Source organism: Leptonychotes weddellii, chromosome 5, assembly GCF_054177405.1.
Source record: "Leptonychotes weddellii isolate Sample4059 chromosome 5, ASM5417740v2, whole genome shotgun sequence".
Taxonomy (NCBI): Eukaryota; Metazoa; Chordata; class Mammalia; order Carnivora; family Phocidae; genus Leptonychotes; species Leptonychotes weddellii.
Window position 1 is genome coordinate 107,824,498 of NC_138373.1, and position 16,871 is coordinate 107,841,368.

General features: G+C 58.9%; 2 protein-coding genes across 4 annotated transcripts; both read left to right on the forward strand.

The window, feature by feature from the left end:
- The first annotated feature begins 224 nt into the window (after positions 1 to 224).
- On the forward strand, positions 225 to 7,352 carry ARHGEF25 (Rho guanine nucleotide exchange factor 25). 3 transcript variants are annotated; one of them, XM_006750690.3, is made up of 16 exons: positions 228 to 427; positions 712 to 826; positions 3,101 to 3,315; positions 3,452 to 3,547; positions 3,622 to 3,698; positions 3,888 to 3,954; positions 4,146 to 4,249; positions 4,432 to 4,501; positions 4,618 to 4,707; positions 4,789 to 4,881; positions 5,069 to 5,119; positions 5,324 to 5,401; positions 5,604 to 5,804; positions 5,949 to 6,129; positions 6,365 to 6,576; positions 6,884 to 7,352. In XM_006750690.3, the coding sequence occupies exons 1-16, from the start codon at positions 329 to 331 to the stop codon at positions 6,992 to 6,994; spliced, it is 1,860 nt and encodes a 619-aa protein (XP_006750753.1). In that variant the 5' UTR covers positions 228 to 328; the 3' UTR covers positions 6,995 to 7,352. The 3 variants fall into 3 exon arrangements, with proteins under 3 accessions (XP_030877842.1, XP_006750753.1, XP_006750754.1); XM_031021982.2 differs by lacking the exon at positions 5,324 to 5,401 and having other exon boundaries at positions 225 to 427; XM_006750691.3 differs by lacking the exons at positions 228 to 427; positions 712 to 826 and adding an exon at positions 2,015 to 2,148.
- Positions 7,353 to 9,167: 1,815 nt separating this feature from the next.
- On the forward strand, positions 9,168 to 16,010 carry SLC26A10P (Solute carrier family 26 member 10). Its single transcript, XM_081821953.1, has 18 exons — positions 9,168 to 9,510; positions 10,021 to 10,131; positions 10,746 to 10,903; positions 11,061 to 11,225; positions 11,516 to 11,668; positions 12,400 to 12,482; positions 12,628 to 12,775; positions 12,891 to 13,004; positions 13,720 to 13,797; positions 13,887 to 13,982; positions 14,389 to 14,495; positions 14,606 to 14,675; positions 14,748 to 14,864; positions 14,987 to 15,020; positions 15,100 to 15,182; positions 15,275 to 15,329; positions 15,448 to 15,554; positions 15,868 to 16,010. Exons 1-18 carry the CDS (start codon positions 9,168 to 9,170, stop codon positions 15,904 to 15,906), a joined length of 2,061 nt encoding a protein of 686 aa, XP_081678079.1. The 3' UTR covers positions 15,907 to 16,010.
- Positions 16,011 to 16,871: the final 861 nt, after the last annotated feature.

Sequence of the window (16,871 nt, forward strand, 5' to 3'; positions counted from 1 at the left end):
GAGGAGGGGAAGGGGGTGGTGATCGGGGAAATCCCTGTGTGTCTCCCCAGTCTCTGCCTCCAGAGCGCCTGGGGAAAAGGCACGTATTTAGTGGGCTCCTGACGCGTCCACGTCGGAATCGGGATTAAGAGGGGTTGTTGCTGAACTTCGGTTGTAGAGAAAGCAACAACCCTAGCCCTTTGAGAAGTTTGGCTGGGGTGGGAGTGGGGGCGGAGCCGGGCAGGGGGCGGATTCCACAGCAGCAACTCCCCGGACGCGCGCAGGCCTAGAGCCCCCCAGCTTCCGTGCCCCCTCGGCCCTGAAACTTGGAGCAGGGTAGGGGTCCAGCATGAAGCCCCCGGACCGCCCCGCCCCTGGCCGCACTGACCGGATACTGGGGGTCATGGGGGGCATGCTGCGCGCATGCGCCCTCCCCGGGCAGGAGGGGGTAAGAAAGGGGGACCACGGTGGGGTCGGGAATCTTTAGGGGGCTCCAGGAGGTCTGCACCCCACAATTCAATTTACCCGCAAACAGGAATTCTGCAGGGCAGTTGCAGGAACCCATGAGTTCCAAAAGAGGGCCAGGGCCCTGGTCTGGGTGAACCGCTCCCTCCAACCCAGCCTAAGCGACCCTTTTACAACAATGTGGATTTGACAGGAGGACCAAGGAGAAGCAGGAGGTCAAGGCTGGGCGTGGAGGGCGGTTTCCTTACCACCAGTCTTTCTCCACAGCCCCGGAAGAGAAGCCCCCTAGGGCCAGGAGGGACCGAGACAGAGTCTGACTGTACCGAGGGGGATCAGAAAGGGGAGCGCGAACGTGAGGTCCCCGCCTGGGCTCCGCTGCTCGGTAAGAAGCTGGGGGTGGGGTGGGGCACAGTTTGCCCTCCTGCGCAGAGTGGCGAATTCAAATAATGCTGCTCTTATTAGCATAAAGGTTTGCATCTAATCTGCATGAGACCCATTTAATTGCCAAGACCTCCACGCTTCTCGCCCTCTAGTCCGCTGTGCGTCCCCCACATCAGCCGGTCCCGAGCCCCCGCAGGCGGAGTGTCCCCGCGCTCCACCCCTGGCCCCTCGCCAGCCCGGCCTCCAGGACTTCGCCTTAATTGGTGATTAGCCTCAGCTGGAGTCCTGGGGCCTGGAGGAAAGAAGGGTCTGGCGAGAGGGCGGCACCTGGGCTGCGTTCCCCACAGAGCTCCCCATTCACGCATCCCCGAAAGGGAGGGGGCTTGTCTACCCCTGCGCGGCTAGGGACAGTCCCAGCCCCCAGGACGTCTTCACACAGGCCCAGGCCCATCCATCCGCACCCTTCTCCACCGCAGAGGCGGAGGGGCGACCTGGGCAGACCCCGCCGGCCGGCTTACCCCCGACCCCTGCGCTCCGCAGTCGGGAGCCCGAGAAGCAGGAGGGAGGGGAACCCGGGGAGGGGAGCCGAGGCTGGAGAGGAGAGGCGGAGGCGGTGGGGACGTGGAGTGGGAACGTGGTGGTGCCTGGGGGAGGGGGATTGGGGCTGGAGCCCGGCACAGGCTGAAGGGGGGAAACCGGAGGGAGAGGGCGGAGCTGGGCCGCAGAGGCCCCTCCCCGCGGCGGCACCGCGGCCGGGCCTGTTCTTCGGCTCGCCGTTTGGCCGGGACCCGCGCAGCGCCAGTGACTCGGGGAGTCGGTCCCCGCCTCCTCCCTGCCCGGGCCTAGAACCACCCCAAGCCCGAGAGGCCGGAGACCGAGCTGGAGCGGCTGCCGCATCCCAGCCCAGCTTCCCCCACCATCCCTCCCCGCCCCGCTGGACATCTGGACCCTGGGCCCCGCACCGACTGGGTTCCGGAAACCCTCCCCGCCCAGCTCGGCTGCCCGGCCTCGCGCCGCCGGCTCTGCAGAGCCCCCAGCCCTCCCCCAGACCAGACTTCCGCCTACCCCTGGACGCCCCCTCCCTGTTCCCTCCCTCCCCCCCTCCCCCAGCCTGGAGCGGGGTAGGAGGGAGGGGGGGTGTGCGCCCTGCGCCGTCCCCGCCCCGCCCCCCGTGATTCCCCCTGCATGGCCGGGCCGGGTGGAGGGTGCGGGGGGGCCCGGGCGCCATGCGGGGGGGGCACAAGGGGGGTCGCTGTGCCTGTCCCCACGTGATCCGAAAAGTGCTGGCAAAATGCGGCTGCTGCTTCGCCCGGGGGGGTCGTGGTGAGTGCGAGGTCGCCAGGGCCCGGCGTTGAGTGGGGGGCGGGCTGAGGGTTCAGGGCATTAGTCTGACCTGGCCCTAGGGATTTAGAGGCTGGAGACTTGTACCTGTGTTTTCCAGGGAAGTGACTTAGTAGATCTCCAAGATCTCATCTGCCTCCAAATTTGTAATCAGTTCAAGTTAAGGAAATTGGGGAAGGGGCAGGAAACTCTTCTCTCTGTCCTGCAGTCAACTGGGTATGAGAAGAACCCATCCACAATCCCCCTGGGCCTAGAACTGGGTCTTCCTTAAATCCTTTTGCTGACAATCTACTACAGATCTGAAGAGGGACAGAGGAATGGAGGAATGAGGATGAGGGTCTACCAGGGCTTTATGACAAATCTCAGATCCTCTATTCCTGAGCCCAGGACAAAGATAACCCTGATGAGCTCTCCTCACTTGCCTCCCCCCACCCCGCAATTGGGTTTGTGCATGTGTTGGGGAGATGGGCTGCAGAAGTCTTTTTTTTTATAGTGATTACTGCAATTGGTGCAGGAGGGGTCTGGGGGTGGCAGATGGGCTTTTAGCTCCCCCCCCCACCTTCTCAGGGAATGGTCTGTGCCCATTGGAAGGGGGCAGCTTGTAGGAGAGCAGATGGCCACCCCCAGCTTCCAGTGTCTCCCCAGATGGCTGCCCCTCCATATCTATGGCATACTCAGGATATGGGGGAGCCTCCATATATAACTGGAGCTTCCAGGCCTTGGGAGCCCAGGTGTTTACTGTCCTTCCTCCCAAGGGTGCCCAGGGGAAATTTTCTATCCTGGCCAACTCAAATGAGGATGGCAAGAGAGTGGGCCCTGGGGGAGGGCTCAGCATCATGAAGAAGGGCCTCTGGGAGCTCCCTAGGGACCCTGAATCTAGAGCTGGAATAATATCTATGGCCCCTTCCCCCCCCTCCCCCCCGCTCCCCATTAGAATCCTATTCCATTGCTGGCAGTGAGGGGAGTATCTCAGCTTCAGCTGCTTCGGGTCTGGCTGCCCCCTCTGGCCCCAGCTCTGGCCTCAGCTCTGGCCCCTGTTCCCCGGGCCCCCCAGGGCCAGTCAGTGGCCTGAGAAGATGGTTGGATCATTCCAAACATTGCCTCAGTGTGGAAACTGAGGCAGACGGTGGCCAGGCTGGACCATATGAGGTGAGCAGGGAGCACCACAAAAGCATGTAGGACATCCATGAAGGACACTGGGAGAGAGGGCAGGTTGGGGGCCACTGGCCACTGGGGAGACATAGCTACTGTCCATGACCTCTGACACATGACCTCTGGCTCCCAGAACTGGATGCTGGAACCAGCTCTAGCCACAGGAGAGGAGCTGCCAGAACTCACCCTGCTGACCACATTGTTGGAGGGCCCTGGAGATAAGACAGAGGTATGAAGAAATGGGTCTGCATGGCTTCCCCAAAAGCATCTGTCTACTTACTCTAGGATGTTCTTTCCTTCCAGCCACCTGAGGAGGAGACTCTGTCCCAAGCCCCTGAGAGTGAGGAGGAACAGAAGAGGAAGGCTCTGGAAAGGAGTATGTAAGTGTTCTCACACACTCCCTCCCCTCTGCCCCCCCAACCCATTGTGCAACTTCCAGAAACTGTCCCTCACATTTTAGATTTAATACTTGGAATTTCCTCTGAGGTTGGCTTGGTAGTGAAGGGGCTTCTAGTCCAGGAGGGAGGAAGTGGCTAAACCAAAGATGTGCACTCCTGCTCTCTTCGCAGGTATGTCTTGAGCGAACTGGTAGAGACAGAGAAAATGTATGTGGACGACTTGGGGCAGATTGTGGAGGTAGTCCCCTTTTCTCTTCCCAGCCGCAGCCCAGCCCTTTCCCTCTGCTCAGGGCTAATTTTAGGAGATGCCTTAGTACTCCTCTGTCCCACCTTCCCAGTACCCTCTACATGCTGGACTTCTTGGGGGAGGGGTTTTCCCCACCAGGGCTGGCCCCCCACACTCATGCTCCCGCCCCAACCTTCCTGCAGGGTTACATGGCCACCATGGCTGCTCAGGGGGTCCCGGAGAGTCTTCGAGGCCGTGACAGGATTGTGTTTGGGAACATCCAGCAAATCTATGAGTGGCATCGAGAGTGAGTGGTGGATCCCCGAGAGTGAGGGGGAAGGGCGTATGTCTCGTTTTCTCTGTAACCTAGCCAGGGGCCATTGTTGCCTGAGGAACGTTTGGAGCGGCTTGATCACAACCAGGGTAGACAGCTCTCAGTTGCGTGGGGTTGGGGTATTTGACCAGCCTTTTCCCTGCCAACCCCTCCAGCTATTTCCTGCAGGAGCTACGGCGGTGTTTGAAGGATCCTGATTGGCTGGCTCAGCTATTCATCAAACACGTGAGGCTTAAGAGGGTGGTCCTGGAGGGGCGGGGCTTGGGTGTGGGTCCGGGCTCCCGAGAGAGGTGTTCTCTCTCCTCACCCGTCCTGCGCTCCTTCACCTTGACCCCTGTTAGGAGCGCCGGCTGCATATGTACGTGGTGTACTGTCAGAACAAGCCCAAGTCAGAGCACGTGGTGTCAGAATTTGGGGACAGCTACTTTGAGGTCAGTGGCTGAGGGACCTTGGGGGAAAGGGGACAGAATCATCAGGCTCTCCAGGCTGCATAACCACATTCCTGTCCCCAGGAGCTCCGGCAGCAGCTAGGGCACCGCCTACAGCTCAACGACCTCCTCATCAAACCAGTGCAGAGGATCATGAAATACCAGCTGCTGCTCAAGGTCAGGAGCACCTGTTCCCTGGGGGTTCCGCTGGCTGGGACAGCCCTTTTCTCGTTCATCTCCCCAGGGTTCCTAAGGCTCCCCCCAGACTTCCTGGGCATCCTCACCTGTGTCCTCAGGGGGAGGATGTGAGAGTTTCTGAGGGTGTCCTCAAGACCTCCCTGAGCATTTCTTTTCTACATCTTAGGATTTTCTCAAATATTATAGTAGAGCTGGGATGGATACTGAAGAGCTGGAGGTGAGGACTGCCAAATCTGCTAGGACACACACCACATACCTCTTATTTTTTTGGTCTCCTGGGTTCCCCCCTCCCCCGCCCCCTGCTCCTTGGGTGGTGTTGAGCTGTCTGGTTTTTACGCGGAGGTTGGTTGAGAGTTGAAACATGGTCTGAAGAGGCTCTTTCTCGACAATGACAATGCTCCTCTCTTCACCTGCGACCCAGCACGCTGTGGAGGTCATGTGCTTTGTACCCAAGTGCTGCAATGACATGATGACCCTGGGGAGACTTCGGGGGTTTGAGGTATGGGGCTAGAACAGGAAATTGGAGGCCCAATGCTCTTTGGCCCCAGTCTGAGCACTCGGGAGGTCCTCGTGGGGAACTGTCCCTCCCCTGGGACTGACCCCATGGTTGGTTGGGAGCATCAGGGGAAGGAGGGAGGAGCAGAGAATGTCCCTTTTCTCTGCTTGCTTTTTTTCTCAAAATCACTACCCTTTGGTTCTAGGGCAAACTGACTGCTCAGGGGAAGCTCTTGGGCCAGGACACATTCTGGGTCACAGAGCCCGAGGCTGGGGGGCTGCTGTCCTCCCGGGGTCGAGAGAGACGTGTCTTCCTCTTCGAGCAAATTGTCATCTTCAGTGAGGCCCTGGGAGGAGGAGTCCGAGGAGGATCACAGGCTGGATATGTATACAAGAGCAGCATCAAGGTGGGGAGGAGGCCGCAAGGGAGGGGTCTGGCTGGGATGGGGCGAGGCCTCTGAAAGAATGTCTGGCTCTTGCATTTGTTGGAGGGGACAGGAACCAGAGAGGGCCTAAAGAATCTGGGGGCTCTCTCCTATTTGCCAATCCAGGTGAGCTGCCTGGGACTGGAGGGGAACCTCCAAGGTGACCCTTGCCGCTTTGCACTGACCTCCAGAGGGCCAGAGGGTGGGATCCAGCGCTATGTCCTGCAGACTGCAGACCCTGCAGTGAGTCAGGCCTGGATCAAGCAAGTGGCTCAGATCCTGGAAAGCCAGCGGGACTTTCTCAATGGTGAAGCTCTCACCCTTCCCTCCCTGACATGCTCTTTAAGCCCTTTGACCTCCTGAATCCCTCACTGCCCAATCTCCAATCCCTGCCCTCTTGACCCCAGCTTCTCCCCATCTCCCCAGCAATTTACAATGGCTGACAGTTCGTGGGAGGAGGGCAAAGTGGGAAGATGATCTGGGCAGAGCCCTTAGGGAAAGAACCTGTTGTAACCCTCCTTCTGTTCCTCTCTTTGCCCCAGCATTGCAGTCACCCATTGAGTATCAGAGACGAGAGAGCCAGACCAACAGCCTGGGGCGGCCAGGAGGGCTTGGGGTGGGGAGTCCTGGGAGAATTCGGCCTGGAGACCGGGCCCAGGTCAGCACACATGCACCCATCAATGGCTCTCTCCCCTCCCTGCTGCTGTTGCCCAAAGGGGAGGTGGCCAGAGCCCCCCTGCCCGTGGACACACAGGTATGAGGAAAGGAGTTCCCCTGTTATGGGGGCAGAATGGGGAGGGCCTCTCTTATTCTGGGATCCCTAAATCCTCCTCCCCCATATCATTCCCTTTTTCTACCACCTGCCTTTTGTCTGCCCCTTCCTACTTCCCTACTCTTACCTTCCCCCTTCCAGTTTAACCCTGGGAGAAGCTGACGATCTTAGATGATCTAAGATGTCTAGCAAGAGGAGGTGGCTTAGCTAGGGGCATACACTGAAAAGAAAGGGGTGAGGGTGGATTCCGGGACTTTTTTTTTCTCCTCTAACTTGAGTCTTTCTTCAGGCCCTCAGTGACATCCCCCGAGCTCCTCGTGACTCTCCTCCAGCTCCACCAATTCCAAACACCCCTCCCTGCCAAGCCAGACTTGCCAAGCTGGATGAAGATGAGCTCTAAGTGGTGAAGGCCTGGGGTGGTGCTGACCCAGCCACCCCATTTTCTGAGGAACTTCAGGGCAATCCTTCTGACATCACCTTGGAATTCCTTCTTGATGTGTCTGGCGGGGGAGGGGGGGGCAAGGCTGGGAGTGGTGTTGACTTGGAGGAGGATTCCTAGACTTAGAAGGACTTCTTTCTGCTTAAGGAACACAGGTTCCTTCAGCGCCCACCCCTACGCATGCATCACAGGTCCCCCCAAAAGGAGGATATGGGGGTGGGTGGGAGGGCTGGGGCAGGGGCCAGATAAAAATGATTGGTTTTGACTTTGATTTTTTTTTTTCAGTTTTCTGAGATTAAAGGTTTTGTGATATCACTAAGGCTGCTGTACTGGCAGAGGGAAGGGGAAGTGGGGTGAGACGATGGGGAGAAATCCACTGGCCTGCGGACGGTCTGGTAATAAGAGGACACACGGTGTTGCTGCCTGTGTCCCTCACCTGCAGTTGCGGCGTCTCGCAGTCCAGACCTGGAACTTGGAAAACCTGAGATCCGTGATATATCCTCCCCTTTCCCAGCCTGCTTTCTCTTCCATCTGGCCTCCATTCTAGACCCCACTGGAAAGCCCAGTGTAGTGTGACTTCCCACCATCTCCCCAGCACCCAGATTCTAAAGCATTAAATGCCCAAGTACCTTTCCTTCTGAGGCCTCCATGCTCAGCTGAGGGAGAATGGGGAGGTGGAGAGGATGCTGGGGCCTGTGGCCCTTTTTGGCTCTGGGTTCTCCTTTTTGCCGTCTGCGAGGTCACAAGGCATATCCGTAGTGAGCAGGAAAGGATTCTTCTTCAAGCCACAGACCCAAGAGTGGACAGCCCGAAGGGGTCTTCACCCCTCCCAACTTCTGGGATAGCCCCTGGGACGGAGAAAGCCAAACATGCAGAGATCCATATCCAGATGCCCTGTCCTGGGTCCTTGGGCATCTGTGTGTCCACTGTGTCCATTCGTCCCCTGGGCTTGGTCACGTGTACTTGGGCTTCCTCAGCAGACAATAGGCTGCTGGGGTGGGATGGTTAGGAGGAGCTGGAGCCTCCCTGTGGGCCTGAGGTCCCTCTGGCCGACAATGGGGGGAGGGACCTCTAAGGGGGGGACAGGACGTACAGCCCAGATAAGACTTCTGGGGAACAATAGGAGGAATTGAAGAGGGGAGACCCACCCTCACTGTACCCCACCCCCAGGGCTTTGGGGTCAGGGACTGGGGACCAGAGGGTGATGGGGAGAAATGCCAAGTATTCTTGTAAATGGAGGAGGGGGTGGGGAAAATAGCAGGATTCTGGATCCCAGAACCTTTGTATCTCTTGAGGGACCACAGAGGTACATGAGGTGGGTGCATGACCCATTTGAACTTAATTTAACCACAAATGTGTTTTGGAGTGCCAACTTTGTAAATAGCACTTGAATGTAATAAATGGCACTTCAAGTTTTTTGGTTTCTAAGAAGTAAAAATCAAAATTTGCGATCAGTTCAGTATTTCCTCTGAAGCCCTGAACTGGGAATTGAGGCCCAGCTCCCAGTAGAGGTGTGGGTGGTGGTTCTCTGTCATCCCTGTCCCATACTGTAGCTGAGCCGCATCTTGGCAGGCTGTGAGACTGCTCTGCCAACAGAGCCTCTTGCATCTCTTGGGACAAGCTGTATACCCCATGAGGATTTGGGTCTGGGGGAGAGGCATGTGTGTGTTGGGGGGCACACTGAATCTTCTTGGGGAGAACGCAGAGGCTCTGGAAATGATGGGTCACTCTGGAGGAGCCAGCTATCTCCTCCCAAAGGGCCAGTGGGGAAAGAGCTCACAGCCAGGAGGCCAGAGTCAAAAGGCTTAGGAGTGGTAAAAAGTGGGTGTTGGGTGTTGAGAGTGCGCTGTATCTCTTGTCCCTACACCTTTCCACACACCTTCCCCCTTCCCCCGCCCTCGCCCCACCCCAGCAGGCTCCAGAGCGAGCGGTCCCGCCAAGGATGTCTCAGGAAACACCTAACCTAGAGACGCCCTCTCTCCAAAGCCTTTGCCATCTCCGGGCCCTTGAAGGTCCCTCATGAGAGGGCGCCCTCCGGGGCCGGATTGGGCCCTGCTTCACGGAGGCGGGACTCAGGGCTAGTGGGTGGAGGGGTATTTAAGACTAGGCGGGGTTGGAGGTGGCCAAGGGCAAAATGACTGGGCTACCGGGCGCCAGGACCTGCCCATGCCTGGGAGAGGCCTCCGACCTTAAGTTCCCCCTGGGCGCCAAGTTCAGGGAACCGCTCACCGAGGCTCGGTTCCAGCAGCTCTTCGGGGACGCAGAGCAGGAGCCGGAGCTACTCGCCGAGCCCCGCTTGTCGCGTCTGTGCAGACGGTGGAGGCGGCGGGCCCGCGCTGGCTCCGGACCGGGGGCGTGGCGCCTGCTGCTGGCGCGGCTGCCCCCGCTGCGTTGGCTGCCCCACTACCGCTGGCGGGCCTGGCTGCTCGGGGATGCCGTGGCCGGAGTGACCGTGGGCATCGTGCACGTGCCCCAGGGTGAGCGGCCCCAACACTAGCCTGTCTGGGGCCGGAGCTCTGGAGGGCGTCGGGAAGGCGCAGGAGCTGGGAACCCGGGAGCGAGAGGATGGGTGGTGTGGCTGAGGGTTCGGAGACAGGATCTGAGACCAAGTTCTGGGTAAGGACTACCGAGCCGCATCAGATACCCTACCCCCAGCTCCCCTCATTTGCGCAATCCTTCGAGGAGTCTTGGACACGTTCCGGGTCAGGGAACTGGAGAGAGGCACACACCTGCTTCCCCCCGCCCCCCACTTCCACCCCCCTGTCTGGGCCGACGCGGATCTGTGACCTTGTCTGCCCCACGACCTCCCACCGAGGCCTGTTAACCTCTCGGTTCCCTCATGTGGCATGATTTAGCGTCTCCATGCCAACCTCTAAGACTGTGGGTAGAGAGGGGGGCGTTCTGGAGGCTGGTCACCTGCCCCCAGCCACCCCCCCACACACACACAACACACATCCTGAAGATCTTTCCTTCCACTTCTCCCCCAGGCATGGCTTTTGCCCTCCTGACCTCCGTGCCTCCAGTGTTCGGACTCTACACTTCTTTCTTCCCCGTCCTCATTTACACCTTGTTGGGTACTGGGAGACACCTGTCCACCGGTGAGTGACCCGGTGACTCCTCTCCTTCTCTGTGGGGTGAAAATGGACAGGGGTTTGAGGCTTCGGTTCTTGCGAGCTCCTTAGCTCTTATTCCCCTCTTCCACTCCCCTGCTTCCCTTCCGCCTCTGCAGTTACCCTGCCAGGAACCTCGGACCTAGGCAAGGCTTGCTGGTTGGGGGGGGGAGGGGGTGCTGAGTGGGTGCAAAGAGAAGGGAGTGTCCTCGGACTTTACTTCCCCCATGAAACTTGGTTTACATGAACATCTCCGGGACTTGGAAGAGGGGGAAAGAGCTGCGCGGTCCCCCAGAGGAGCGCGCGGTCCCCTAGAGGAGCGGGCGGTCCCCCAGAGGAGCGCGCGGTCCGCGGGGCGCCTGCAGGAGGAGGCCGCGAGGCCGCTAGGGGGCAGTATTTGCCGGCGGCCGCTCCCGCCTCTCCCTCGCCGCGGGTTCCCGGCTGCTGCACTAGGTCTCCGCCCCACTGCCTTCACCTGAGCAGCGGCCATCTGGGAGAGCGGGGTCTGACAGCCGCAGCCCGGCAGAGGGCGCCGAGCCTGGGCGGTCACCGCGCCCCAGGCGGCACAGCTGGTGATCTCCGCGTTTGTCCCCCGGCCCTAGGAACTTTCGCGGTTCTCAGCCTCATGACGGGCTCGGCCGTGGAGCGGCTGGTGCCTGAACCCCTCGGGGGTAACCTGAGTGGAATCGAGAGGGAACAGTTGGACGCTCAGCGGGTTGGGGCGGCTGCAGCCTTGGCCTTCGGAAGCGGGGCGCTGATGGTGAGGGAGGATCCTGGGGGATCCACGTGGGGGCCCCTGGGGAATTGGGCCAGGAGCGAGGGAGGGACAAGTGTCCCGCGTGGGTGTAGGCGGGAGGGGTGCGCTCCGGCGGGTCCGCTCCCGCTCCCGCAGTGACTGCGCATCTCCTCCCCCGCAGCTGGGCATGTTCGCGCTGCAGCTCGGCGTCCTGTCCACCTTTCTGTCGGAGCCTGTGGTCAAAGCGCTGACCAGCGGGGCCGCGCTGCACGTGCTCGTGTCCCAACTGCCGAGCCTTTTAGGGTTGCCCCTCCCGCGCCAGATTGGCTGCTTCGCTCTCTTCAAGGTGGGGGTGGAGAAGAGCGGAGAAGCGGCTTCTAGCGGTCCTGGGAAGAGGGAAACCTGGGAAGGAAGGAAGGAAGGAAGGAAGGAAGGAGGGAGGGAAGGAAGGACGGCGAGTGGAGGGCTAGAGGGTGACGGGGGCGGAGGGAAGGTTAGAGCCACCTGGCTGAATGAGGGTCGCTGCGGAGGTGGAAGCCCTGATGGGAGCCAGGAGGCCTTGCCTCGGCCGGGTGGGTCCGCGCCGGGGGCAGTCGAGCCTGGCACTGGGCCGTCGCTCACCGCCCCTGCCCGCAGACACTGGCCGCCGTGCTGACCGCGCTGCCCAGGAGCAGTCCGGCCGAACTGACCATCTCGGCACTCAGCCTGGCGCTGCTCGTGCCGGTCAAGGAATTGAACGTGAGATTCCGAGACAAGCTACCCACCCCGATCCCAGGGGAAATCGTCATGGTGAGGATGGCTCCGGGGTCCGGGGGCCCCCTGCACCGCACAGACCCTGCCCATCCCGTAGGAGCTGCCCGCTGCCGCCCCCTGGTGGAATGCAGCGAGCTTACAGATGAGAAGTCCTGCGCATCCGTGTCCCTTTCCAGGCCTCTTCCCAGAACATTTTGACCCTCCGGAATTCCCCAACCACACGGTCCCATTTCTCGCACGAAGCCTCTTCGGGACCTCTTAGAATGCCTTCTTCCTGCTTACAGCGCTCCCTTGCGGTGTCGCCCGCCACAGCACATCCACTCACATCTCTCCCCTCACCCGGCCCTTCACTGTTCACGGTTTCTCTCCCTTCCCACGCCCACTACATTTCTCTCTCTCCCCAACTGAATAAGTGTTCCGCGTCTCCAACCACACGCCATCTATGCCTAGATATAGCCCAGCTCTCCTACTTAGAATGGCTCGGTATACTTCCTGATATCCACGATCCCTCCTGGGAGCCCCTATTCCTTCCTCCGGTCCATCTCTTTCCATAACCTTGGGTAGGCCTCATTCCTCTTTCCCATCCCCACCGCCCTCCACTCTAAACGGGCTGTCAGGCACCCATCCCAAACACATCCCAGCGCCCCCAGGGGCTGAGCCTCTGCAAACCCCTAACAGCTGCCTTAGGATCCTCTCTCCTGTGAAGCTTTTTCTAGCCTCAGCCGGGAAGCCCATCTCCTGCCATGCCCTGATTTGCTCTTTCCCAGGTGCTTCTGGCCTCTGTGCTCTGCTTCACCTCTTCCCTGGACACAAGATACAACGTCCAGATAGTGGGGCTGCTGCCTAGAGGGTAAGGGAATCAAGACACCAGACTGCTCTTCTCCCACTTCTCCCACCCAACACTTCCTCTTGATGCGCCCCACCCTGTTTCCTCTGTCTTCCCCATATCCTTCTTAGACCCAACGCATCCTCACCCTGGATCCCTCTCTCTCCAGATTCCCCCAACTCCACCTCCCCAACCTGGCTGCGCTGCCCAGGCTTCTGGCCGACTCGCTGCCCGTGGCACTGGTCACTTTTGCTGTGTCCGCCTCCCTGGCCTCCATCTATGCAGACAAGTATAGCTACACTATTGACTCCAACCAGGTGTGACTCTGCCTGAGGACCCCAATACATTCAGGAGACACCCTCTAATCTGATGTTCCTCCTTCCCCCCATGCCCTTGTCTCTCTCCTCTTCATCTCTCACTGCGTCCCTCCAGGAGCTCTTGGCCCATGGTGTCTCCAACCTCATCTCCTCCCTCTTTTCCTGCTTTCCCAACTCTGCCACACTGGCCACCACCAGCCTACTCGTGGATGCTGGTGGGAACACACAGGTAAGAGCATGTCTTTGGGTGAAGAGAAAGGGGGGTGCGTATCCAGGTTGGGGTGGTGGTGGAGAAACAGGTGGAGGATTGGTAGATACCCAGAGGGCAGCCGTATAGAGGAGGATAGGAGTCTGTGAGGCAGAGTGAGGGGGTGGGAGTTTCTGATAGGAGAGATAGAAGATAACAAAGCTCCTTTAAGACCTTTGTGGACTCTAAGCACTGAAAAAGTTTACGGTGCCCCACATGTAGCTCAAAATAAAAACAAAACTGGACTGTAAAATAAATTTGAGAGACAAACTTCTGATTCCCCGCCCCCCAAACGGGGACATTTTCTTTTGAAAAGAAATATCACACATGAAAGTCTCCCCCTAATATTTCTGGTTTCCTACTCTGCCAGTCCCCTAAGAATGTGGTGAGCGTGCTTTTAGGGTAATCCAACAGTGGCTTTTAAGATGGACACGGGCTACAAAAATAAGGAAGTTGAACTACATCTAGGTAAGAGACTGGAGAATGAGAGGCATTTCATTGGGAGAGGGTAAAGGTAGGTGTGAGAGGCAGAATAGCAAGAAGGGAGTGGGAGACTGAGGAATATCTTCATGGAAGGGGATTTGGGAGGAGGGAGACTTCCAAGGAAGGTGAGGCAGAGTGGGCAGGGCGGCCAGCTGTCACACAGGGGTGGATGAGGTCCCCTTGCTTCTCTGCTTCCATCCCTCCTCCTTTCTAGCTGGCAGGCCTCTTCTCCTGCATAGTCGTCCTCTCGGTGCTGCTGTGGCTGGGGCCCTTCTTCTATTATCTGCCCAAGGTAAGGAACAGAGGAGGTATGGGGGTGGCTGGGAGGGCTGGCTATATTCCAGGACATTGGGGCAGTCAGCTTGCCTCCTCTGCCCCAAGGCTGTCCTGGCCTGCATCAACATCTCCAGCATGCGCCAGATGTTCTTCCAGATGCAGGAACTTCCACAACTATGGCGCATCAGCCGCATGGACTTTGTGAGAAGTGGCAGGATTACCCCAGATTGCCCCCTCCCATTTCCCAGCATCCCCAGCTTCTGCCCTGGTTTGCAGCTAATTGTCCTGGTCCTAAGTTCTGTAGTCCCCCCACTCTGCCCCCCTCAACATGCATACCTTCTAATCCCATTACTCAGACACAAGGTAGAGGGTGGGGTTTGAACCCCTTCAGGCCTGAATATTTGTACCTCCCCAGCTGGTGCAAGGTCTGGGGTCATTACATTTGGTGTATACCCCCTGTTGGGTCAGTCCTGTCCCCTCCTCCTGTCATTCTTTCTACCTTCTCCTGGGCCATCCCTCCCTATCGTTTGCCTTGGCCAGCACCGCCTGTGGACCTCTTTACCTAGCAGTGATCGCCTGGCATTTCACTCCCGCCCCTGTCCTGCAGGCTGTATGGATGGTCACATGGGTGGCCGTAGTGATCCTGAGTGTGGACCTGGGCCTGGCCATTGGTGTGGTCTTCTCCATGATGACTGTGGTCTGCCGCACCCAGAGGTGGGAGGAGAGATGAGAGGAGTTGGGAAGAGCGGTGGGGAGAGAACAGGTGCCTGGAGTGACTCTCCAGCCAGGTCAGGCTGGGAATCTGACCCCAGCTTCCTGCCCAGGGTGCAGTGCCTGGCACTTGGACTTGCCGAGGGGACGGAGCTCTACAGACCACTCAGAGAGAGCCACAAGGTGGGTGGGCTACAGATGAAGAGGGAAGGGAAGACTAGACCCGGGTGTTTTTCTGACCCTCTGCCCTCTTAGCTCCTCAAGGTCCCGGGGCTCTGCATCCTGAGCTATCCATCACCGCTCTACTTTGGGACCCGTGGGCAGTTTCGCCGTAGCCTGGAGTGGCACCTGGGGCTTGGAGAAGGAGGCAAGGTGAGAGACCTGGTCAGAGGGGAGTGTGGCTTCTCTGGGCGAGGGAGGCGGGTGCGTCTTCTGAAGGGGCGCACGTTCATGCTTGTGTCTTGGAGATGGTAACTGCCCTTCTCTACTCACAGGGGGCTCCAAAGACAGATAGCCCACCTGATGCAGGTGAGACGGGGTGACAAGGAGGGAGACTTGGGCGCGACCCGCGGGGGCGTCCGGCTACCCCTGTCTTCTCCCATCCTAGTTGCTGAGCCCGTCAGAGTGGTGGTCCTAGACTGCAGTGGTATCGCCTTTGCAGATGCTGCTGGAGCCAGAGAAGTGCTACAGGTGAGGGGCAGGGTAGGTTGAGGAGAAAGTCCCCTTAGTATCCCATGCATTCCCTCTGACGTAGGATTTGACCCCCTGCCCCATCTCCACAGCTGGCCAGCCGATGCCGAGATGCTGGGATCCACCTTCTCCTGGCTCAGTGTAATGGTGAGAGGTGTGGAGGCTGGAGGGACCTGGAGCCTGGGGAATGACCAGACACTTGGGGGAGGGAAAAGGACACGGTGTGGATTTAAGAGCTAAGAACCTGACCCGCCTCTCTACACAGCCTCAGTGCTGGGGACACTGACCCAGGCAGGACTCCTGGACAGAGTGACCCCAGAACAGCTGTTTGTTAGTGTCCAGGATGCAGCTGCTCATGCCCTGGAGAGACTGGTGAGGGGGCAATAGCAACAGGAGTGAAATCCAGGAGGTGCTGGGCTATAGCAGGTCACATGTGAGTCAGTGGCTGAGGACCTAGGCCGAGGGTTTTGGGCAGGGGACTGAGAAGGAATCTAGAGGAGGGAGGGGGGATGAAATGATGAGTCAATGTAAGGCGAAGCCAGGGAGATGGGGCCCAGCTCTGCATGAAGAACTGAGGAGCTAAGGTTTCAAAGTGGGGTGGTGTGCCCCTCAGAGGGCTGCCAAATGCTGAGTGAGGGAGGACGGTACCTAAGCTGTCCCTGACACGTTCCCCTCTCTTTTCCAGGAGCCTACTGGTCCAAAGACTTGCACAGTGTGGGTCTGACCCAGTCATCTGGAGTGTGGAGGGCCCCAGCAATATGTGTGTGTGGAGTCCCCTTACTTCATGTAACTAATAAAATAAAGCTGAGAGCCTCTGGGGTTCATGAAGTGAGCCTGGGTGTCCGCACACTGAGCCCTGGTGCCCCTTTCTCCATGCCCATAGCACTGCAGACACAACTAAAAATGGCTTTCACTTGTGTGTTCACCAGCCCTCACCCCAGCTCCAGAGTCACCAGTTCTCTCCATGGGGTGGAGGAGGGGGTTGGGGCTGGAGCCTATGCACAGAGTCCTCGGTCCAGAGATGAGGGAGAGGGGCACAGCCCTGGGAACACACGTGGGGGGGCTTCCCCACCCCCTCAGTCCCAAGGAGATGAGAGGAGAGTATTTCCACTTTAGGTTCTTAGAGTCCCCATGGGCTCTTTGGCACTTGGAAAGTTGACACCCCCCCCCCACTTCCTGCCCCATGAGAAGGAGGCAGGGGGAGGACTTGGCACTGGCTGTGGGACGAGTTATGGCTCCATCACGTCCCTAACCCTGGGCACTCGCAGAAAGGAGGAGTGTCACCAGAACAAGCCCCTATTTGGGATCAGATTCTGAAGGGGATCAGGGACAGTCAGTGGAGTGGTCACCGGATGGTGGGGTTTGCTAGAAATTCCTGGGATTTTCTAGAAATTCCTGGCAGGGAAAAGGAGGCAGGCCCAGCCTGACAGTTTGAAGGCCCCTAGTGGCCATCATTCCGAGGTCATGCACTGCAGCCGGTGTTTGAAGAAGAGTAGGCGATGTTTGGCCACCTGACTTTCATCCAGTGATCCTGGGTAACGGTACCGAGCGTAAGTCTCTGCCCCCACATCCCTTGATGTCCAAGGCAGCTTCAGCTTAGATGCATGATCCACAACGACGTCTGAGCAGGAGCCCACTCGAAGGGAACCAAGCCCATCCAGGAAGAATTCTGGGGGGGGGGGGGGGGGG